Here is a 23,598-nt window from a genome sequence, read left to right as displayed (position 1 = left end):
CCCCCCGGGGGATTTAACCCAAGTCGGGAGCGTTAGAATTACAACCACGGAGGAGTCGTTTTAATTGAAAATATTGTGAAAAGTTTCAGCTGGATGGGAAACAGGCTGGGGAATGGGTTTGGTGGCTGTTGCTTGAGCGTTGCCACCCGGCGCGAAGCAAAACCCGTCCCAGCCCCTCTCGGAGCCGTCGCTGGTTTTATCCAGAGAAAATCCCTGTACGAGCTCCGTGGTTCCGCAGGTAGATGAAGAGCCACTTTGGGATACGTTTTGGCCTCAAAATAGAGATGTTTATTAGTGTTTGGGAAGACGGGCAAATTGTCAAGGCTCTTTTTTCCCCCCCCTCTGCTGAATTTGGCAGGAAAAGAGATCAAGACTTCCAGGAAATTCTGTAGCTTTGACTTACCAAAAAAAAAAAAAAAAATTGGCAAGTGAGGATTCCATAATAACACCTAATTGCTTTTGCTATTTTGAAAATAGAATGATTAAATATGCATGTGGAACGCAATCTGCAAATTGGCTACTGAGCACGAAAGAGGAACTTTGGGGGTTTTTTCGCCGTGCGCTGAGCGCAGCTCCGACCTGTGGTTAACGAAGGAGGAGAAATCGCCTCGTTAGCACCTGCACCAGCGCCCGGGACCTTTGCTGCCGGTGCAGCCCGGTCTTGGTGCGGGGTTTGATGCCCGGGTTTTGTCACTGTCACCCCCGGTGTCACTCGGTGCCCTCTCGTGCGGTGGCGCTCTTGCTGCGGTGCCACCTTTGCCATTAGGAAGTGCCGCTCGCCTGGGTTTTTTTTTTTTTTGCTGGGGGCAAAGCTGCTTTTTGCTTTTCTTTTTCGTTGTTTTTATTTTCATATTTGTAAGAAGGTTTTCCCTATTTTTAGCGGGAGAGCAGATGTCATTAAGGTTTATTTCCCCTCCTTGTCATTGTAGTAATTGTAGGTGACGAATAAGTCTGAGCTGGTACAGGGCCAAATTCAGCTCTGGCATAAACAGAGCCTTTGAAAGCAAAGAAGTTTCTCCCCATCCGTCCATCCATCCATCCATCCATCCATCCATCCATCCATCCCTGCGGTGTAATTTCTAAATTAAAGACACCCCCAGCGTTGAAACCTGCATCCCGGCTCTGTCACCCCGCTGAAGTCAATGACACCTCGTTAATTTGTGCGAGGGCACGTCCTCGTCTGTGTGACCTGGAGGATGTTTTGGGGGGACCTGCCCGTGTTCCCCATCCCCGCTCCCGGATCTCAGACTGTCCCGGTTGTGTTTGCAGACATTAAGAAAGAAAGGTTTTAATGGCTGTGACAGCCCGGAGCCCGACGGCGATGACTCCATAGACCAGAGCCCCTTGATGGAGGATAAATACCGTAAAGGCAGCGAGGATCTGGATATCCTGTTCAAGCGATACGGTGTAAGTACCCACCTCGTGGCCAGAAAACCTTCATTATATGTTCTTTTTTTGTTTTGTTTTTCTTCTGTTCGATTTCCCCCCAAACCTCATCCCCCAATCCCTCCCCGACACCCCCGTGTCCCCCCCCCACAACATAACAGGCGCTGAACAAGAAGCACAGGGAGTGCGAGAGCCCGGAAGGGGATGAAGTGTTTGCGTTGACCCCGCAGACGGAGGAGAAATATAAAAAGATTGATGAGGAGTTTGATAAAATGATGCAGAGTTACCGGCTCGCAGTGAGTAGCTGGTGGTCTGCAGCCCCACCCCGTGCCCCCCCGGATGCCTCCCGGTGCCGGGGGTTGGATTTTGCATGGCTTTGCTTGGGAGCCGATGCGCACAGCCCCCCCAGCCCCGAATGCACCCGCGTCCCGTGGGTGAGACGCACGAGGGGGTCCCCCCATTTCCCACCCGGAGAAGCAGGAACGACCCTTGGGAAAACCGTTCAGCTCCGGTGTTGCTGAGCTGCAGCGCAGGAGCAACGTCCTCTCCCCTCCTTTGCTGCAAAGCTTGGACTGGGGCCTCCTTTTTTGTCCCTTTTACCCTCAAAAATGGGGTTTTGCCTCGTTTTGCTCCATGTGAGGTTGTGTCGGTCCCTCACGTCCCTGCAGGGTTTTGGCGATTCTGCATTAATTCCCCCCAAATCCACCCAGCCCTTGGGGCAGCTGGTGGCCATGGCAGAAATCCAGGGAGGTTTTAGCCTGTGATCCCGGAGCCGTCACCGGGGTGGCATCAGGACAGCGCTGAAAGGGATTTGTGTCAGGAGACGGGAGGAGGAGGAGGGGGACACGTTGCAAATTAGTTGTTAGTTCAAGGGAGCAGAGACTATTGATGCAGGCAAGGCTTCTTCGGAGGGATTAGCCCCAAGTCGCTGCAGCCGTAATTAATGCTGCCGGGAGCAGAGAGGAGGCTCGTTTGCAAGGGCTGGATGCAGCTCTGCAAAAATTACACTCACACATCCCCCCCCCCCCCAAAAAAAAATCTGCTCTTCTGTGCTTTACAAGCCTCCACACGTTAAAATTCTGGCTTTTCCTGAGAACTGGGGCTTGTGAAATTACAGCTCCCGATTTTGCTGACTCAGCAGGTGGAGGCTGCGTCGCTCCAGGAGCCTCCCGAGGACCCCAAAATCTGCATCTCCATCCCCTGCATCGCAGGGCGAGCTGGGGGGGTGAAGAAAACCGGGGTGCAGGCGGTGCCGGCTGCTTGCAGCTCTGCTGTGCCACTGAGCCCGGCCCTGCAGGGTGGGTTTAGGGCAGGATTAGCTGGGCTTGGCTCTGCCTCATCCTCCCAAAGGTTCCTGCCTGGTTTCAGTAGTGGGGGGCAGTTTCCACCCTGGCTGGCTGTGCACCCCTCCGGCTGTGCAAGCCCTGCCGCTGGTGCAAAATAGGTCAAAAACCCAGCAAAGGTTTCTCCTCAGTGCAAAACAACCTCGGAAAGCAGGGACTGCTTAGCATCTGTATTTTTCTGCTGCAAAGGGAGGGCTCTGAGCAGGCTCCCATTGCCAGCGGCAGCATCCAGACATGCTGTAAAGGAACAGTCCGTGCCCTAAAGTCGTTTCGGCTGGTGGCATTCAGGTGCTGGGTGTTCTGGAGCCAGGGCGTAGCATCTGGTTCCCCCACTAAACCTCCCTGCGCAGCGAGGGACTGAGCGATGCAGGTGGAGTGCGTGTGATTGAAGAAGATGCTTTTCCTTTTTAACCAGCTGGGTTGGTTTGGTGTGTGGCGAGAACTAACCAGACCCGGTGGCCGGCGAAGCTTAACAAGAGCCTTGTTCGCTAAAGAGAGGCCTTGGTGTGGCTTCTGCGTTTGGTGTTTGCAATAGCTTTTAATGCGAACAGAAATGGTTGAGGTTTGGCTGGTGTGTGCATCTCTTCCCCAGATTTTGGACCGATGTGCAAACTGCTGTCCCTCCCTGTGTCCCCTGTTGGGCAGGGGGACCTGGGACCACTCAGCTGGTGGCCCAGGTCTGCGTCTCGCTGCACGCCCGGGGCAGCGGGGCCTGACGCTTGTTTGAAGGTGCAATGGGGTAGATGTAGATTAAAAGCAAAACTCTGCTCTCCGGTTGATGTATCAACCTCCTGGTTTTTCCCGGTGCTGCTTAGGATGTGGTGCGCTGGGGCTGGCTCTTCTGTGCACACACGCAGAGGCGTTGGCAGGGATTTATTACACAACTCTGCTTCACTGCTCATGCAACGCCCAAGAAAACCTTCCCCCCTCCTGGGTTTTGCAGCTGTGCAGAAGAAGCTGCTGGGGCTGAGCAGGGGGAGGGCTCTTGGTTCCAGCTCTTTGGTGTGTAAAGGGCTGAGGAGCGTTGAGCCCAGTCCCGACGGCGATGCCGTCAGAGCCACCGTCCCCTGGCTGAGCCCCGGGATGTCCCTGAAGGACGAGGTGCCCTTGAGAGGCTGCTCGGGGGTTCCAGCAGCGGGTGAGACCCCGTCCTGCTCCCTCCTCCCGTCCTACCCTCTGCCCCAAAAGAAAATCACCCATCTGGGAGTGGATTTGTGGGGGGCAGCACCCCTGCCCAGCTGCGATGGGAGGATGCTCGGCTCCCTGTGCCCTGCAGGGTCTGAGCTGCAGCCCTGCGATGGTCCCGCCCGGCCCTTTTCAGCCCTGAGCAAATTAAAGTGGGACTTTAGCAAAGCCCCTGCTAAAGCCTCTAAGCAGGTGCCTGCTCCTGTTAACGAAGAGCAAATCAGTGACATAAGACAGACGAGCAGGATAATCGCGGCGAGTCTGGCTCCAGCGGGGACGCTGGTAGGTGAAGCTGGTCCTTGACCTGTGGCCAAGGATAGAGCTTTAGGGATGCTGCTGCTTCCCTGGGCTCAGCTCCTTCTCCTTCCCAGCAGCTCCTGGAGGTGCCAGGAGGGATCCCAGTGTCCCCTGGAGGCTGTGCAGAGCAAAACGAGGCTTTTGCCAGTGCCCAACCACCAGCAACGCCAGCCTGAACCGGTGACCCGCTCCTGGCTCTTTGAGAGGGCTTTGCCCATCCTGCCAGATGAGGAAGGGGCTCGGAAATCCCTGGGGGCTGCCTGGTGGGAGGAAGGGCGGCGCTGAAATAAACACAGCCTGCAAACTGAGAGCCAAGCAACTGGTTGCAAAGCTTTGAGGTGTCCCAGTGGAGAGCTGGTTGCTCGTCCCGGTCTTCCCTGGCGGGATCCGGGCTCTGGTGCATCCCTACAGGCTGCCAGTGCGGGCAGGGGGCAAGTACAGCAGGGAAACTGGGGTTTGGGAAGGCCTGGACTGTCCCCCCACCATCAGCAGCCGAGTGTTGCTGCTGCGGTGATGCAGGATCAGACTCGCTCAAAGTGAGGAGTTCACCCCGCTCCTCGCCTGCAGCGCCGCCCCCTTCACACCCGCTCTCTCTTCAGTCCGCAGTGCCCGCGCCCAACTTCGCCATGCCGGTGACGGTGCCGGTGACCAACCAAAACACGCTGCAGTTCAGCAACCCAGGCAGCTCGCTGGTGACCCAGTCCCTGGTGACATCCTCGCTGACGGACCCCCGGCTCCTGTCACCGCAGCAGCCAGCGCTGCAGAGGAACACGGTGTCCCCGGGGCTGCCGCAGAGGCCGGCCAGCGCAGGTGAGCGATGCTGTCACCCTTCGCACCCCCCCGGTCTCGTCCTCCCTTGCTGGGCATGCAGCACCGAGCATCCCTCATTAATGTTTATCAGTATGGAAAGGGGGAGTGTCAGGAGGATGGAGCCAGGCTCTTCTGGGTGACAACCAGTGACAGGACAAGGGGCAGTGGGTACAAACTGGAATACAGGAGGTTCCACTTGAATAGGAGAAGAAACTTGTTCGCGGTGAGGGTGCCAGAGCCTGGCCCAGGCTGCCCAGGGAGGTTGTGGAGTCTCCTTCTCTGCAGACATTCCAACCCGCCTGGACACCTTCCTGTGTAACCTCAGCTGGGTGCTCCTGCTCCGGCAGGGGGGTTGCACTGGATGAGCTTCCGAGGTCCCTTCCGACCCCTGACATTCTGTGATTCTATGATCCCAGGAGACAGGGGATACCCCTGCTGGATCCATCCGCTGCCCAGGGTGCCACCAGGGTCGTGTCCCTGCATCCGTGGCTGGCACCAACAGCCTGGTGTTGCCCATGGGTGCCTGCTCCTGCCCTCTTGCCAGAGGCTGAGGCCCCCAGTTTGTGCCTTGGATCTAAACTGGGTGTGACACCCACCCCCAGCCCTTACCCAGGTCTTTTCGAGCGCCAGGTCCCCGCGGGGATCCATTTCGAGGTTGGGCAGCGCAAGGAGATGAGTCACCGGGCACCATTCCCAGGCTCGGGGGTGGCTGCCGGCATCCTGCTCACCGATGGCACTCGGGTGACACGGGACCGCTGCCTAAAAAGGGCTTTTCTGAGTCGGGCTGTGCTGGTTGCAGTTGGTCGCCGAGCGATTACTCATGCGGATCTGCTGACAGATCGGGGGGAGCAGTCGTTTCCAGCAGGGACCGGCGATGGGTGGCAGAGGGCAGACTGGGGGAGAGGAGATCGTCACCCGTGTCCCCTGCTGCGATGGGGCGGGGTAGGGACACAACGTGTGACCACAGCCCGGCTCTCCCGCCGTGCCATCATAAATAATAATAGCGTGCAGAAAGCCCCTGCCTGCTATTTTGGTTGTCACAGATGGTCTGTAAAAAATCGCCCAGGCTGCAAATGGCAGAGCTGGTGACGGTGTGACTATTGGCGCGGTGGGCGCTCGGCTGTGGCCCCCGGGGCTGGGACAGCTCGGGGGGGCTTTGCAAAGGTGCTGGAGGGTGGGAAAGGGCTGGGGGTGTTGGGTGGCTGGGTCAGAGCGAGCAGAAGGATGCTTGGGCTGCGATGCTACAGGAGCCGCGGTTTTCAGCTGGCTCGTTTGCTTCCTGCTCTCTCTGCACCGTCTTGGGGATGGCTTGAAGCGCTCGGATACCAGGATGACGCCCCCAGAGCTCAGGGACAGGGAAATTTCTGCTCTAGGATGGGTCCCAAAGAGCAACATCTCCCTCCAGACCGGGTGTCAGAGCCCTCCACACGGAGAAGCACGTGGAAAGCTGTAGCTCCGACTGCAGTGATCTCCCCTGCCCTCTCACAGGCCCCTCTGCTGAAAAACACCAAAAAAAGAGGCTTCGCTGTAGTGCCGAACGCTGGAGGCTCGCCTGCTCCATCTTGCTCGTGAGCCCTTCGTTTGAAGGGGGCTCATTTTGCGGTTGCGAGCACAGAGGTGTTCCAAGTCCGGCCATCTGCGTCTCATTCACTCGCTGCCTGGGACACAGAAGAAATCCTGTTTATAGGAGCCAGGCCTTTGCATGTCAGAAAAGCTTTTTTTTTTCTTTTTTTTTTTTTTTTTTTTAGCAACGCACTTGAGATGGGAGCAGAGCGCTGTGGCGTTGTTTCCAAAGCAAATGCTCAGTGCAGAATTCGGTTGGCACCTCGGTGCTCTCCGAAGCCGTCTGCTCGGGGACGTCATGGGCGAGGGTGGCCCAGGGGGCTGGGGGGGCTGGTGTCAGCGTCACTCACCCTGGGGGGGATTAGAAGGGGGTGGTCAGTAGGTCAGAGAGGTTCTCCTGCCCCTCTGCTCTGCCCTGGGGAGGCCGCATCTGGAATATTGTGCCCAGTTCTGGGCCCCTCGGTTCCAGCAGGACAGGGAACTGCTGGAGAGAGTCCAGCGCAGCCACCAAGATGCTGGAGGGAGTGGAGCATCTCCCTGCCGAGGAAAGGCTGAGGAGCTGGGGCTCTGGAGCTGGAGAAGAGGAGACTGAGGGCTGAGCTCATTCATGGGGATCAATATGGAAAGGGGGAGTGTCAGGAGGATGGAGCCAGGCTCTTCTGGGTGACAGCCAGTGACAGGACAAGGGGCAATGGGTGCAAACTGGAACACAGGAGGTTCCGCTTGAATAGGAGAAGAAACTTGTTCGCGGTGAGGGTGCCAGAGCCTGGCCCAGGCTGCCCAGGGAGGTTGTGGAGTCTCCTTCTCTGCAGACATTCCAACCCGCCTGGACACCTTCCTGTGTAACCTCAGCTGGGTGTTCCTGCTCCGGCGGGGGGGTTGCGCTGGATGAGCTTTCGAGGTCCCTTCCAACCCCTGACATTCTGGGATTCTGTGAGTGAGCCCTTGGCAACATGGGGCTGGGGTTTGGGGTACAAGTGGGGTCCCATGGCAAGACACAGCCCCAGATCCTGGCAGGGTCCCTCCTCTGGGACTTTGGAGCCATCGGGACCTCTGACTTTCCATCCCCATCTCTTGAAGGGAGGATGCTGCATTGCTGCAGCTGCCACGTTTTGGGGGTCACCTTGCCCTTTTTCAAGCTGTAAAATATTTTGCAGGGCAACCACCATCCCAAATCATGCTCCCACAACCCCTGCACACCAGGGCTCAGCCCGTAGCTCTCCTCCTCTCCAGGACTCACTGCAAGACCAGCCTGGAAAAAAAAAGAGTTTGTGTCTCAGGTTTCCCCATCTGGGGTGAGCAGGGCTGGGCGGTGGTTTGAGGTGGGGTCTGGGATTGGAGGCTCCTCGTTCCCCTGCCCAGGGCTCCGGCGTGACTGCGGCTGTTGGCCAAAATCGCCTCCCGCGGCACGGCCGCGCAGCCCTGCGCTGTGAATAGGTGGCTTTCAGAAATAACGCGACAGAAAAAAATAAAATCTTTTTGCAGGCGAGGCGAAACGTTCGTTTTTTTGGGGATAAAAAAGCCTCCGGTACGGTTTTTCCCGGCACGGCGGGGAGCGGCGATGCTTTCCAAGTGTTGGGACCCTGGGAGGCCAAATCGTAGCAGCGTCCTGGCAGCGTGCAGGGATGGTTTCCATTCGGTGCAAACATTACAGGGGAGATAGTGTTTCACGTCTTGCTACTGGGGCTCCCTCCCTGTGTCCCCCAAAAGCGGGGCTTGGAATAAAATAGCCGCAGTGTTTTCCAAGCCGCCTCCTTTGGAGCGAGCTCTGGTGCCGCCTGGCTCCTGCCCAAAGGAAACGGATCTGCCTGGATCATGTTTCCCAACCTGATCACCAGGAATGCTGCTCATTTTGCCCAGGACTTGCTCTCCGGGAAGGCAACACCGCTCATTTTCTCTCTGCCTTCTTCCTTCGTGCTCCCCCTCTTCCCCCGCAAGGGAGGGATGCTCCCCGTGTTTCCAGCTGACCCTGTGTTTCCAATTCTTTACAGGGGCGATGCTCGGAGGAGACCTGAACAACACGAACGGCGCCTGCCCCAGCCCCGTGGGTAAGTGAGGAGCCGTTTCGGTGAGAGGTGTGGGCACCGGGACCTGTGTCCTCAGCTCTGTTTGCCACTCCTTGCCTCAGTTTCCATGCACATCACGTAGCTGCTTTGCCGTTCAGCGCCGTCGGGCGATGGAGAAGTGCTGGGGAAGATTTGGCTGCCGTTGGCAGCCGTGGGGTTCGGCACCCGGAGCTCCAGGCCTTTGCTGGGGAGCTGCTGGTTCCAGTGGGGACCCCGGAGACTGAGGCAGGAGGGGGGTGCGTGTCCGGGGGACCAGCATCTCCCTGAGGCTTTGGGAGAACTGAGAAGGCCGCTGAGGACCACGGTTTGGGCAGCTCTGGGTTTAGCTCCCCATCCTGCAGCCAGTTCCTCCCCTGACCTCGGGTGAGTCACTTAACACCTGATTCCTTGTTGCGCTTGGGCCCTATAAAGGAACTTTACTGGGAGGAAAAAAGCTCATTAAGGTCCCTTTCCACTGCGAGAGCCTCAGTGCTAATGAGACTCAGGCCTTGTGGCTTAGCTCCCTGGCTATAAAATGTGCTAATAATACCTCCTTCCCCGCGGTTTGCCTCCGCTGGCTGCAGGGCGAGGGCTTTGGGGCCGGCACTTGCGTAGGTACAACCCAAACGCCAGCGACGGCCCCCAGGTCCCGCTGAGCCACAGCAGCTGCTACCGGCCCCGCGGCCACCGTCCAGGCGATGCCACCGTCCCCGGGCCAGGCGAAGCGGGGAGGGCAGCCCTGCGCCCCAAGCCTGCCTCATCACCCCCTCGGGGGCTTTTTGTGGTGGGGCTCCGGCGGACAGCCCTGAGGAGGCGTCTGGAATTTGGTGTTGCCCCAGTTAAAAACAAATTGGCACCTGGGTCCCATGGGTTGTGCAGACAGGGCTGGTCTGGACATGATTCTGCAGCACCGCGTCCCCGTTCCTGGGAATAACCTTGTCCCCATGCTGGCGGCAGCTGTGCCAGCGCTGGGGACGCTTCTCCCTGCGGTGCCTCCAGAGCGAACCCCGCCAAGGTGGTTTGTGGGGTTCACATCTCTCCTTGCAGCGCCGGGCACGGGGCTTCCCTGCTCCTCCGAAGGCCAAGGGAAGGGGCCATGGTGCCGCGGCCCCCGGCCATCTTCACAGCCCCTTTTCCCCCCGCGGCCGCCCCCACGTCAGCTGTCGGGAGCAGCCGCGGCGGCGCAGAGCTTGGCAGGGCCCGTGAATGTCAGCATTGACGTCACCGGAGCATTCCCCGCGTTCCTGCCGCTGCTCCAGGAAACAGGCGCAAGGAGCTGGACGGCCTGGCCGTGGCCAGGCCCAGAGCCCTGCGGTCCCCAGACCCCGCTGCCCCCAGACCCCACTATCCCCAGACCCTGCTGCCCCCAGACCCTGCTGCCCCCAGACCCCGCTATCCCCAGACCCCGCTGTCCCCAGACCCCGCTATCCCCAGACCCCGCTGCCCCCAGGCCCCGCTGCCCCCAGACCCCGCTGCCCCCAGACCCCGCTGCCCCCAGGCCCCGCTGCCCCCAGACCCCGCTGTCCCCAGACCCTGCTATCCCCAGACTCCGCTGCCCCCAGACCCCGCTGTCCCCAGACCCCGCTGTCCCCAGACTCCGCTGCCCCCAGACCCCACTGTCCTCAGGCCCCTGCCACCCGCGGGGGTCCCCATGCCGGCTGTGGGAGGGCAGCGTGGCTCTGGCTCTGCCACCGCGCTTGTGGTTTTCGGGTACCTGGGACATTTCCTCCTCCTCCCTTGCAGTCTCTGCAGCGCAGAGCGATCACCTGCTGCCTCTGAGTCATCAACCGCCGGGTGCCTCTGGTTGCATCCTGCAGCGATACGGCTGCGTCCCCGTGTCCTCCACAGCGTCACCATCCCCGGGGCCTTGGGGCAGGGCAGCACCTGAGCCCTGCTGCCCCAGCTGGGGGGTGCTGCCCCCCAGCCCTGGCTTTGCGAGGGCACAGGGCACTGCCAGGCTCACATGTACACCGCGGGGTGCAGAGGCAGCCCGGAGCGCCCTGCCTTCGGGCACCTTTTTTGGGGTCAGGGTTATCCCGAGATCCCAGCGGGAGCGCAGCCCTTCTCTCCAGCTTGGGGGGGTGGCTGGATCCAGGCTGGGGCAGCACCCAAGGTCACCCGCCAGGGTGGTGGGTGGCAGCGGTGGGACCCCAGCCTGCACCCCGATCTGCATCCCAGCTTATGACGTGCCCCACCTCGAAGTGGCAGTTGCCCTGGAACCTGCGTGTGCATCCATGTCGGTGCCACCTCAGGACGGAAAATATTGAGGGGTTTAACTTTTTTTTGGCTTTGCCTCCATTGGCTTTTGTGTGGCCCTCAGCGCAGCCCTGTCCCCAGCACCGCAGGCAGCAAAGGTCACCCTGGGAATTTTTTGCACCTTCATTGTTAACAAAGATAAAAGCCAGTGGCCTTGCAAGCGAAATGCATGGAGTTCATGGTGCGTGGAGGTACCTGGGACCTGTTGCACCAAACATCCCTGATGTTCACGGTGATTCGGGGCTGGGAGGACACCTCGCTGGGGACAAGCAAGCCGGTCCCCTCCCTCGGGCAGGGACATGGATGCAGGACCACAGGCATCCCTGACGGGCAGCTCCCGGAGCCCGGTGGGGCAGCATCTCTCATCCGCGGGGCCATCCCCGTGCCCAGTTACCCCATCACCGATGTGTCCGGCGCTGGGACGGCTCAGGGAGAGGCAGCGGCTGATGCTCGTCCCTGATGAGCACGCGCCACGGCTGCGGCGTCACTGCCACCAGCCGCCTGCTGAAATGCAGATGTAGCGCAATGGTAGATGTGATTAATAATGCAATCAACGACCTATTTTTCCCGGTCTAACGTGCAATGAATATGAGGGCTGAATCCTGGTGATTGCTAGACGCCTTTCTATCTTTGGGGCCTATTCATAAAAAAAAAAAACCCTTCATCAGAACAGTAATCTGATCCAATTTATTCCTTTCCTGATGTTCATCAAATCTTTTCCTTTTAAAATTTTTCTTCGTTTCCTTTTTTCTTTTTTTCCCCCCACCTCTTTGCACATAAAATCCTTAAGTGGGGCAGCAGGAGGAGGAGGGAACCTCAGATCTTCAAAGGGGCAGTGGGATCAGTGAACCGAGTCCTCGCTCTGCCACAGCCCCTTTTCGCTGCTCCGGTACCATAAAGAGACCTTAAAACTGAACATAACAGTGATTATCCCCCCTTGCCAGGGCCCCAGTACCCTGCTAGAGCAGCGTATTTGCCTTGCTGCGAATCAGGCCTGTCATATTTATTAGTTGTTATTGCAGTAACAATCATGGGTTCCTGCAGGTTGAGGAGCTGCCCCGGGCACTGGGAGCTGCCTGTGCTGCCTGCAGCCCTGCTTGTGCTGCCTGCACCCCTGCTTGTGCTGCCTGCAGCCCTGCTTGTGCTGCCTGCAGCCCTGCCCTGTGCTGCCTGCACCCCTGCCTGTGCTGCCTGCAGCCCTGCTTGTGCTGCCTGCACCCCTGCCTGTGCTGCCTGCACCCCTGCTTGTGCTGCCTGGAGCCCTGCCTGCGCTGCCTGCACCCCTGCCTGTGCTGCCTGCACCCCTGCTTGTGCTGCCTGCACCCCTGCTTGTGCTGCCTGCAGCCCTGCTTGTGCTGCCTGCACCCCTGCCTGCGCTGCCTGCACCCCTGCTTGCGCTGCCTGCACCCCTGCCTGCGCTGCCTGCACCCCTGCTTGTGCTGCCTGCACCCCTGCTTGCGCTGCCTGCACCCCTGCTTGTGCTGCCTGGAGCCCTGCCTGCGCTGCCTGCACCCCTGCTTGCGCTGCCTGCACCCCTGCTTGTGCTGCCTGGAGCCCTGCCTGTGCTGCCTGCAGCCCTGCCTGCGCTGCCTGCACCCCTGCTTGTGCTGCCTGCACCCCTGCTTGTGCTGCCTGCACCCCTGTCTGCGCTGCCTGCAGCCTTGCCTGTGCTGCCTGCACCCCTGCTTGTGCTGCCTGGAGCCCTGCCTGCGCTGCCTGCAGCCCTGCTTGTGCTGCCTGCACCCCTGCCTGTGCTGCCTGCAGCCCTGCTTGTGCTGCCTGCACCCCTGCTTGTGCTGCCTGGAGCCCTGCCTGCGCTGCCTGCAGCTCTGCCTTGCGCTGCCTGCACCCCTGCCTGCGCTGCCTGCAGCCCTGCCTGCGCTGCCTGCAGCCCTGCCTTGCGCTGCCTGCACCCCTGCCTGCGCTGCCTGCACCCCTGCCTTGCACTGCCTTCACCCCTGCCTGCACTGCCTGCAGCTCTGCCTGCGCTGCCTGCAGCCCTGCTTGTGCTGCCTGCACCCCTGCCTGTGCTGCCTGCAGCCCTGCCTGCGCTGCCTGCACCCCTGCCTGCGCTGCCTGCAGCTCTGCCTGGCCTGGGCCAGGTTCACCTGGGGCTGCGGTGAACCTGCCTGAGTGCAGGAGGGTTTTGGGGACCCAGGGGGATGCGGTGATGCTCTCCCGAGAAGAAGCACCCATGGAAGGCGGCTGCGGCACCACTAGCTGTGCATTCATCACCGCTTTGCGTTCACCTTCCTCTCTGTCACCCGTTTTCCTGCAGGTAACGGCTACGTGAGTGCCAGAGCCTCTCCGGGGCTCCTTCCCGTGTCCAACGGCAGCAGCTTGGGCAAGATCATCCCGGCCAAGTCCCCGCCGCCGCCCTCGCACAGCACGCAGCTCGCCACCAACACTCGCAAGCCGGATTTACGTGTGATCACCTCGCAGAGCGGGAAGGGGTTAATGCACCATTTGGTGAGTGCCCAGCAGAGGAGAGCGCGGTGGGAGCGTGTCCCCAGCCCCTATGTCCCCAGCCCCTAGACGTGTCCCCCGCCAGCAGACGGGTCGCAGGGGGACTTTGCGCTGGAGCAGATGACCGCACGGGCTCCGTTCCGTTCTGTGTCGGTGGGAGCTGGCTGGGGTCGCGCCGGCGGTTTGGATTCCCATTTGCACCGTGCTGGATGCAAACAGCCCGGTGCAAAGCCCTGCACTGGGTGCGGGTACAACCCCCCGCCACCGTCTGTGCCCGTGGTGGGCGAGGGTGCGGTGCAGCGAGCGCGGGGGCAGCGGGGCTGTTGGGTTAACGGTGCCTCTCGGTTTTCTCTCTGTTCTCCCGCGGGCAGACGGAGGATCACCTGGCTCTGGTGAGTTCCCTGCTGAGTGTGCTTCATGGCGGGGTGGCACGTGGGCTGCGGGGTGGCACGTGGGCTGCTTGTCCCCTTGGTCCCCGCACCCTGCCCTGGCTCAGTGGAGGCGGGGGGCACGTGTAGGGGGTGGACACCCTTTGCCCTCCGCTGGGAGCACAGTCGGACGTGGGTGCCAGCAGAAAGGTCACATCCAATCCTGCTGTGCCACAGAAAATCAATCCCGAGAAAAACACACTTTTAGGAAAACCAGGTTCCCTGTGGAAAAGGAGGAGCTCAGGGCCAGGCTGGGAGCGTCTGACACGAGCTGTAAAGTGCGTGTTTCTCCACCAAGGCCAGCAAAGCCACGCTGTTTTCCCAGAGAGCTCAGCTGGGTCCGTTTTGGAGCCGGTGCTGCGTGGAGCCAACCTGGGCACCGCCAGTACCCGGGACCTGTTCCGTGGGCATTGCTGGAGCCACCACAGGTCACAGCATGGGGAGCCCTGGCCCACTGCCACCACATGAGAGATAGGGAGTAAATCAGGCTCTTCCCATATTAAGGATATTATTTAAAGCCTGTGTAAATCCGCTGGCTGGCTAGTGCACTCCCTAAACCTCCTTTGTGCACAGGGGCAGTTTTCCGTGTTATTTTTATGGCGCTTTTTTTTTTTTTTCCCCACCCCTGCCAGCAAAGTGAACACCACCTTGTTTGTGGCAATGATTCACCCTGTTCTGTTGCTATTCTGGTGCAAGGCAGATGGGCAACAGGTCAGCGCAGCGAGGAAAGGGCGAGAGCCGCTGTAGGATGCAGCTAACGCAGCCAGGGCAAAGCTCTCCAAAAACCCAGGAGTAAGCCAATACCTCTCGCAGTCTGCAAGGAGACACTCTTGGCCAGGGGAAGGGTTGGCCAGGGCTTTGGCAGGCTTGAATTCTGCCGCTTTCCATGCCCCAAACCTCTTCTTGCTCAATGGCCCCCTCCCAGAAGCTCCGTGCCTCAGTTTCTCCATCTGTGGAGTGAACACAGCCAGCACCCGCCTCCCCATCTGCTCGTCACCGTTCTGCTGCCAGAGGGCATTGCCTGTCTCGGAGCTGGAGGAGCAGCTTGCTTTAGGCAAAAATCAGCCAGGTTGGCATGAACAGTTTTAATTGTTAGTCTGAGATAACCCGGCTGATTTTTGCCTGAAGTGAAGTACAGTCCTCGCCCAAGCTGAGCTGGCAGCGGGGAGGTGGAGGGTGATGAAATCCGGGAGGGGGTGGACAGGGACCTCAGTGCAGCTGGATGGGGAAGGGGACATCAGGAGGGGGACACGGGGAAGGGGAAAGCGGAGCCCTGTCTCGGCTGCTCTGCAGATTTGCCTCCTGCCTGGCGCAGATGCCCCCCCCTTGCTCTGCTAACCTTCCCCCCACATCTGCTCCCTCCGTGTTGCTCAACCTACACACCAGAGCTGCTCTGCAAATGGCAACTCCCGCCTCCTTACACTCAGGATGAGTCAGCGGCCCCCCCGCCAGACCTGCCCGCTCCCCTCGCCACAGCCCCTGCCACCCCCTGGGTTTGCTCCTGGCAGCTTTAGGCTCCAAGCACCTTCTGCTCCTTTAGTGGGTTCAGAGATGTGTCCCCCCATTTCTCCCAATCGCAAGGGCAGGACGCGTTTCCCAAGCCCACGGCGAGCGCGGTCTCACCCGGGAGCATGCCTGCATGGGTTTGTGATGAGCCTGAGCAGTTTGCGACTGGGAGCATTTTGCAAGGTGCACGGGGGTGTGAGTGCATGGGGCAGGGGGGGCAGCTCGCACACCTCAGCACCTCCTACCTGCATGAATTGGGATGAAAATTGGGGTGCTTCCTACAGCGCAGCTGGGTCTGATACCCCCGCGCTCGCCTCGTGGTGTGACAAGGGCGGCCGCTGCCCGTTCCCGGGGCCGATCCACTGCTGCTCAGCCACATCCCACCGCCCCAGCCCTCCGTCGTGGGCAGGGATGTCCCCATGCTTGTCACCCTCCCAGGAAAACCGCAGAGCCCCGGTGCGAGGGGCTGCAGGTCGCATCCTGCTGGGCTGGCACGCGGTGCGGTGCGGGTACGAGGGGAATGGCGTGAATCCTGCCCACCCTGGTGTTCACCGCGGTGTCCTTACCCCAGGGCCAGTGGGCACCGCAAGAAAGAAGCGTTGCCAGCGGGATGAACGCCAGGAAAACCTGCTCCTACAGCTCCAGGGCTTTAGCAATTAGAGCCCTGCTAATCGCCTTCCCTGGGTGGCAGAGAGGACCTGCGGGCTGGGCAGCGTGTGGGCACAGGGCGCTGCAAATCCGGCACGCCAGGGTGCTGTCACCCTCCGGAGGTGGCAAGGGCAGGGGTTTTAACCTGCTGTCTTATCCCAGGAGAGTCCTGCGTGGCCATGAACCGTTGCGCAGTTCTGTCCCCGGCCCTAAAAGGCCCTGGGAGCCCTCGGTGCCGCGCAGGCTCCCGCCACGTCCCCGGGGACACCGCAGCCTCGTGCCAGGCGTGATTTAAGCTGGGCACTGCCCCAGTCTTCACAGGGTGACGTGTGCCGGGGTGCTGCAGATTAGAGTCAAGCCTCTTGAGTCCGATTTAAATCAGATCAGCAGAGACAGTCCAGATTATCTGCCTTGTAAACAGGGCTGAATCTGACCCGTAGATCCACCCACGTAACTGCCTGGAAAACCACGGGGGGAGGCTGGTGTGCGCCGGTCCAAGGGCAGAATTTTTCCACAGTGGACCTGTTCATTAGCAGTCACCCAAACCTCATGAAGGCACTGAGCTGGCAGGTTGCTGAGCGCTGGATTTTTAGTGTAGGGATGCCACAGTGCCTTTAAAATCCTGAGACTGATGCTCAGCATCTTCAGCTCGCGGGCTGGTTCTCAGGCGTGGGTGCTGCAAGGAGGTGTCAGCTCTGCGCTGCGTTACCTGGTCCTGGTTTTCTTTGGTGCATTTCTCGCTCCTTAAGCAGCAAAGCCTCATGCATCCTCTAGAAAATAGTGCCTGTTTTTTTTACATCAGAAGGAATTCAGACTGAGGCATCTCACTGTTACTCTCCTCCGTGCATGCAGGGACGTTGCTCGTCCTTGTGGGTGAAGCCCAACTCTGGGCAGGAAAGTGACCCAAGGCCAGTGCCAAGTGACCTGCAAATGAATGTCACAAGTGTCCTACGTGTCTGGAACTGATGTGGTTTGCACTTTGCTGCAATGAGGAACGAACGGCCAGAGGGTAGATCCTGCTTAGTCCCCCAGTCTCCATGAACAGCCGTGGCTGTTGCACGACCCTGCTCAGTGGAGCAGCTGCAGAAATGAGGGTTTGGGGGACGCAACCCACGGGGACACCAGAGTAAAACGCATCTGGGTTCTAACTCGCTCTCCGTTCGCTTCCCCAGCAGAACACGCAGCGGTTAGGTGTCTCCCAAGCAACTCACTCTTTAACTACGCCAGTTGTGTCTGTGGCTACTCCGAGTCTGCTGACGCAGGGGCTGCCGTTCTCTGCCATGCCCACAGCCTACAACACAGGTAAGAACGCGCAGCCCGGGAAGAGCTTTTTGAATGGATAATTCAATACAAGAGGGAAATGTGCTGCTGCAAGCACGTGCTTGGCTCTCGCCGAGCAGCTGCATCATCACTCGCGGAACTCACTGCCACAAGATGCGGTCAAGTCCAAGAGTTTCACAGGATTGAAATCAAGGGGAAACTCATTATATAAATAATGAGAATGCACTGGCATATCCAGAAGGGCTGTGAGGGCATGATTCTCTCATGCTACAGCTCATTGCACTGTGCTGGCAGCATAAAGGTGCTTTTAAGTGGATGCTAATTACAGCTACACCCATCTCCAGGCTCTTGAGAGCTCCAGGTGATGTTGTAATAGGGGCTTAATGATAATTCAGTGTCAGGCCCCTGAAAGTTTGGGAAGAATGCAAACCAGCCTGCTCGTAGGCACATCGGAATTGGGCTGGCGGGGTTCGGGCCGGCCTGAGGCGGCGGTTACGGCACAGGGCTGTTCTTCTGCAACCTGTCAAACCTCCGCGAAGGCTTTAAGGACTTGCTGGTTTCCCGCGTAACTCACTTTGGCAATTTGCTCAGAGAGAGGTTTGCAAAAGTGTCAAAAGCTGCTTGTCTGGAAGAACCCAGAATAGGTGTGTTGGGAACTCCCTCTCCTAATTAGTAGGTGTAGCCCAGAAGATGCCTGTTGGTGCGTGACGAGCAGGCTCCTCTCCCGGCGTGGTCCACCACAGCCAGCATCCCCAAAATAGCTTTTAATTGAGCCCTGTGCTGCTGGCACTCAGGGCGGAGGGGGGGGCTGAAATTTCAGCTTTCTGTATTTATTTTTTCTCTCGCAGATGCCCACAGGCAGAGCTGCGTTCCCACTCCGGTGGCTGCGGCCGGGATGTTTGCAGGGGTTGTCATCCCGTGGGTCGCTGTAGAGTGTAGATGTCCTGAGCAAACTCCCAAGCCCGGGGTCGTGTTCTTTCCAGGATTAATTGGGTGGGAATTCTCTCCATCTCAGGCCAACGAGGTTGTGTGGAGGTTCCCAAGCGCGGGCCCTTTCCCGTGCTGGCCCTGCAGCCTGATTCAGTCAAACCTGAACATTTGCAGCTCCGAGATACGCGATGGCTCCAGTTCAAGCTCTTGGCGCTGGCTGCGGGGGCGGCTGTCGTAACCAGGGGGTGTCAGGAGCTCCTAAACCAGAATGGCTGGTGCTGGGGGGGCAAAGAACCGTGTAGGGTAAAGCGCCCAGTCCGGGGACTTTCTGTAGGGTGTGCCTCGAATCGGCGCAGCAGCTTTGGCAGCGGTTCAGCGCCTTCGCAGCCACCTCTGGCTTTGGGTTGTGCTGCTGCGGGTTTGGCCCCGCGGGGTGGGGAGGGCCGAACCCACAGAATGAGGAAAAAAAGGGGAGGGAGGGGGGCACGGGGAAGGAGGGAAGGGATTTGCGGTTCAGGATCTGCAGCTATCTGCATCAGATGCAGACGCGGCTGTGGGGGAACAGCTGCCCAAAGGTTTGAGCATCTCCTGGGAGAGCAGTTCCCCCCCCGCGCTGCACAGTGGGGGCATTTCCCACCCGTTATCGCATCACCCCCCCTCCCGCCCCCGGTTTGGGGTGCTCGGCTGCCTTTGGGGATGCTCAGGGAGGCCGTGCGTGGGAAGAGCATCCTCCTCCCCTCCCAATGTGTGTGTGGGGGGGACACGGGGACCGGGCCGGGGGGGGGGCGGGAAGCGGTGGCTGCGTGGGCGGGGAGCGCCCCCTGCTGGCGTGGGGGGGTGACCCAAGTACCGGGGGGGGGGCGGCAGCTGCCGAGGATTCCCTGCCCGGGGGGGTCTGTGCACTGTACACCTGTTTGTGTCCAGCAGGGGGGTCTGGGGGGATCGGGGCACCACGGTCCGTCCTGGGTGGGGGGGCTGCAGCACGGGGCTGCGGTTTTCAGGGGGCAGCGGCACCCGGTGGGTGCGGGATGGTGTGGAGGTGGCCGGAGGGTCCTGTTAAGCTTGTACCTTGAAGCTGGAAGAGCCGTGTCCTACAGCTGGCGTCCCTGTGACACCCCGGCAATCACAGAATCACAGAGCCGTAGAATCGTTTTGGTTGGAAAAGCCCCTCAGGATCATCGAGTCCAACCGTTCCCCAGCCCTGGCACTGCCCCCTGTCCTGAGAACCTCATGTCCGTCTGTCCAGCCCCTCCAGGGACGGTGACTCCAGCACTGCCCTGGGCAGCCTGTTCCAACGCCCCACAGCCCTTTGGGGAAGAAATTCTCCCAAATTTCCAACCTCAGCCTCCCCTTGAGGCCGTTTCGTCTGCTCCTGGCGCTTGTTCCTGGGGAGCAGAGCCCGACCCCCCCTGGCTCCAAGCTCCTTTCAGGCAGGTCAGAGATCAGAAGGTCTCCCCTCAGCTCCTGTTCTCCAGCTGAACCCCCAGCTCCCTCAGCTGCTCCATCACCCTTGTGCTCCAGCCCCTTCCCCAGCTCCGTTCCCTTCTCTCAACTCGCTCCAGCACCTCGGGGTCTCTCCTGTCATGCTGTGAGCTGTAGCTGGTTGGGGTCTCTAGAGGGGGGTTCTCTGGGGGGGTTCTCCATCTTCTTGCAGCGCTCAGGGTTCTGTTGGGCGTTTGACATTGAGCTGAGCCAAGGGCTTCTTTCTGTCCAGATTATCAGCTGACGAGCGCTGAGTTGTCCTCGCTGCCAGCGTTCAGCTCGCCGGGGGGGTTGTCCCTTGGCAACATCTCTGCCTGGCAGCAGCAGCAGCAGCAGCAGCAGCAACAGCAGCAACAACAACAACAGCAACAGCAGCAGCAACAGCAGCAGCAACAACCGCAGCAGCCGCAGCAGCAACAGCAGCCGCAGCAGCAGCACCTGGTTCCTGTATCACTAGGAAATTTAATGTAAGTGAAATGGGTACCGGGGGGCCACTCAGGTGATGTTGTCAGAGAGGGGAACGGTGGGTTCCTGCAAGGTGCCCAACCTGCGGAACGCGAGCTGGGACCCCTCTGCTGGGTGATGGTCGCCTCCCGCTGCTGGGCCGCCCCAGTTTGCGCCGTCCTGTGGCAGCAGATGCGCCCACAGCTGCAGGAGCAGCCAGTTCCTGAAGTTTGGGGAATGCTGGCATAGAATCATAGAATCATTTTGGTTGGAAAAGACCCTTGAGATCACCAAGTCCAACCATTAACCCAACACTGGCACTAACCTATGTCCCTAAGAACTTCAGCCCCACGTCGAACTTCAGCCCCACGTAGACCCCTAATATAGAAAGAGGGTAGCTTCTAATATTGAAAATTAATTGCTCAATGCCAGGGAAAAAAAATGCACTTGCATATTGGAGGAAGTTTTCTGAAGTGGATCCACTTTTAGTCTGGAACAAAGCATCCACACACTAAGCTTTTTCAGAGTATCTTAGTGGAAGTGAAGATGTAAGCAACTTGCACTAAGACCGTGGGACAAAAAGAGGCAGGAACTGAAGAGGAGGATTCAGTGACTTTGCCCCAAAGCCAGCTTAGGAGTAAGACTAACGCCCAGCATGAAGTGCCACGTGAATGTGTGGATGCACCGTGCTTTTGTGCAGTGAGGTCAGTGTGTTTCTCCCCTCCTGGAGCACATTTTCCAGCAGCTTCCCCAGCAGCTGCCTGGACCTCCTGCACCAGCAGAGCTGCAGGATGTGCGGAAAGCCCGGACAAAATTTGGGGTTGTAGTAATGAGACTAAAGATGTTCCTGGCTTGGAGCAAAACCACCTGTCCAAGCCCTCCACCAGATTTGTGCAACCCGTGGAGGACTCTGGGCAGAGCCACATGGATGTCACAGCCTGTCCCTCTCCTCTGCGTGGCTGGGTCGCTGCTGTGGGGACAGTGGGGGAATTGGGGCTGGATTGTGGGGGGCTGGTGTCAGATGGGTGCTGATGATGGATGGGTGCTGGTATCAAACGGTTGTTGGTATCAGACAGGTGCTGGTGTCAGACGGGCGCTGGTGTCAGATGGGTGCTGATGTCGGATGGGCGCTGGTATCAGACGGATGCTGGTGTCGGATGGGTGCTGGTGTCAGACGGGTGCTGGTGTTGGATGGGTGCTGCAGCAGCACCCTGCAGCGGCAGCGACGCGTCGCGGTGAATCCACAGGTTATGAATTCTGGAGTCATAATAATTCATCATTCTAATTATGAATCCAGATCCATTATCTAATCCAGATTCATAGTCTAATCCAGATTCATAATTCTGGATTCATTCAGCCACGGGGTGTGCGGGCTATGAATCCTGTGGATTGGAGGGTAAAAGGCCACCGAAAAGATGAATAATGAGAGACTTCCCGTTGTCTCCTCCTCCATCTGTTTCTCCCCCTTCCTCCTCTCCCGCTCTCCTCCTCCTCCTCCTCCTCCTCTCCCAACCTCATCCCCCCACCCTCCGGATGCCCAGACAAGGGAGTCACTTGTCCCACACCACCACTTTGACTGTCAACACCAACCCCAACATCAGCATCAAGTCAGAGCCCGTCTCGCCCAACCGGGAACGAAACACTGCCACCCCGCTCAGCACCTTCCCCCACCAGCCCCGGCACGAGCCCACCGGCCGCTCGCCCGTCGACAGCCTCAGCAGCAACACCAGCTCCTACGAAGGCAGCAGCGAGCGGGACGATCCCACCCGCCCCGATTTCGGCTCATCCCTGGGCCTCCTGCGACCCACCAGCGAGCCCGAGGGGGAGAGCCCCTCCGTAAAGCGCATGCGGTTGGATACCTGGGTCACATAACGGGTCCCCATCGTCCCTGGGAGCGTCGCCGGCTCGCAGCGCGGCCATGGGGGGGTGGGAGGGGTGGGAGGGGGGGGCACGGGGGCAAAACGGGTTACGGGGATGGGATGGGGTGGGGGGAAATTATCATAAACTGCCTGAGAAATAGCTTTAGGATTATGTAGGCATTCATTCTAGCGCAGCAGGTGACGCACGCAGTACGTCTGGCGCTCCTCGGCCAGGGGCCGCGGGCTCGGGAACAGCGGGGGGTGCGGGGAACGGGGGACAGAAATCAAATAGCTGCTCCTCACCGAAAAAAGCAGATCCTGGTGAGATCCCCGCGAGCCGGAGCAGGCGGCAGGTCCACCCCGGGAACATTGGGGTGTCCCCCAGGGAGGTCAGACCGTGTCCCCAGGGGAAAGCGGCTGCGCAGGACGGGCTCCGAGGGGCCGGGCGCGGAGCATCCCCCAAACGCAGCCTCCAGCAGCGCCCGGGCTGTCCCAGCTCCGTGTGCAGGGAGAGGCGGTTCGGCCGCGATCCAGCTCTCAGGAAGGGTGAAGGGCTTTGGCAGGTGCCAGTTTTCCTAAAAAATAGTTTTCCTAAACCGTTTTTTCTAAACCAGCTGGGAAGGCAGGTTGGCATTGGCGGGAGAGCCTGGTTTCAAAATTCAGCACGATGCACGCGCAACCTGTAAAAGTGTGTCGGGGGAATACGAAGCAGATTTTTAAGGCTTAATCCTGTTTGCATTAAAAATACGTGCAGGCAGCATCCTTTCTGGCAAATAAGGGAGCTCCACTATTTCAGGCCATAGTAATTTTAAAACTGCAGTTTTAAAAGCTTTCCCACATGCGGAGAGGGAAGTCTTGCCTGTGCCTGGTGTTCGAAGAGGAAGGGTGTGTTATTGCTACTTTTAAAGAAAAATGCAGTTTTACCAAACAAAATTTGTCAATGCATTTTAAAAATGCATTCCCGTTCCACACAGGCCGAAGCTTTACACTAGAAAAATAGGCAGAAATTATTTTCATTGAAGGATGCAACTGAAATAATATCCTTCAGGATTTTGCCTGAAGGTTTCTAGGCCTTGAAAGGTGAGGGCGAGCCGGGCAGAAAATCTGCTATGTCTCAAGGGAGTGATTCAGTGGAAGGAAAAAGGAGGAGAAAATGAGGAATTTCCTCATGTTGCCGGTTGCTCTGGCAGTTTCCCAGGGATGGGTGTCGGGACCCTGACCCCAAAATGCAGCAGCAGCTGCAGGTTGAGGGTTTGGAGGAGCAGGGACCGTTCCTGTTGGCAGATGCTTTCGGGATGGGCTTTGTCCCTGCAAACGCTCTTCTCCGCTGCCGGGAGCTGCTTTGTGGCCAATGTCCCCCCAAACCAGCACGAAAAGAGAGGAGCAAAAAAGTCACGGTAGGATTTCTACCCCTGCCAGAGCCCTCCACGGGATACCCGGGGTCTGGCTCAGCCTGTTGAAATGAGCTCTGTTGCATAAAAACGTAGTAGGACGGTGGCAAAAGAAAAGCAAATTTCTGGTTTTTACAACTTTTTCCCAACCGAGCATTTAGCCCAAAGTTTCTAATTGGAAAAAAACGAGACAAAAAAAGTTGATGATGATTATGACATGAATGGGGGCCACTTAAAGTGAGTGGTTGGAGGACGAGAGGAGAATGGGAAGTCCTTCA

The 23,598-nt window shown here is 58.9% G+C and overlaps 1 protein-coding gene across 10 annotated transcripts in view; it reads left to right on the top strand.

Annotated features, from left to right (window-relative positions):
- MEF2D (myocyte enhancer factor 2D) overlaps nucleotides 1-21,990 on the top strand; it is an 81,796-nt gene extending 59,806 nt beyond the window's left edge. For 4 of the 10 annotated variants that reach the window (XM_065653530.1, XM_065653531.1, XM_065653532.1 and 1 more), the window contains exons 5-12: nucleotides 1,270-1,407; nucleotides 4,811-5,021; nucleotides 8,576-8,632; nucleotides 13,164-13,354; nucleotides 13,723-13,743; nucleotides 17,106-17,235; nucleotides 19,859-20,093; nucleotides 21,612-21,990. In XM_065653530.1, the coding sequence (XP_065509602.1) occupies nucleotides 1,270-1,407; nucleotides 4,811-5,021; nucleotides 8,576-8,632; nucleotides 13,164-13,354; nucleotides 13,723-13,743; nucleotides 17,106-17,235; nucleotides 19,859-20,093; nucleotides 21,612-21,942 (1,314 nt within the window). In that variant the 3' untranslated portion in view covers nucleotides 21,943-21,990. Of the gene's footprint in view, nucleotides 1-1,269; nucleotides 1,408-1,547; nucleotides 1,683-4,810; nucleotides 5,022-8,575; nucleotides 8,633-13,163; nucleotides 13,355-13,722; nucleotides 13,744-17,105; nucleotides 17,236-19,858; nucleotides 20,094-21,611 lie in introns of all 10 variants that reach the window. The other 6 variants (XM_065653536.1, XM_065653534.1, XM_065653535.1 and 3 more) reach the window with 6 other exon arrangements.
- The last annotated feature ends 1,608 nt before the right edge of the window (nucleotides 21,991-23,598 follow it).

This window comes from Caloenas nicobarica, chromosome 31 (assembly GCF_036013445.1).
Source record: "Caloenas nicobarica isolate bCalNic1 chromosome 31, bCalNic1.hap1, whole genome shotgun sequence".
Lineage (NCBI taxonomy): Eukaryota > Metazoa > Chordata > Aves > Columbiformes > Columbidae > Caloenas > Caloenas nicobarica.
This window is presented reverse-complemented; position numbering and strand designations above follow the sequence as displayed.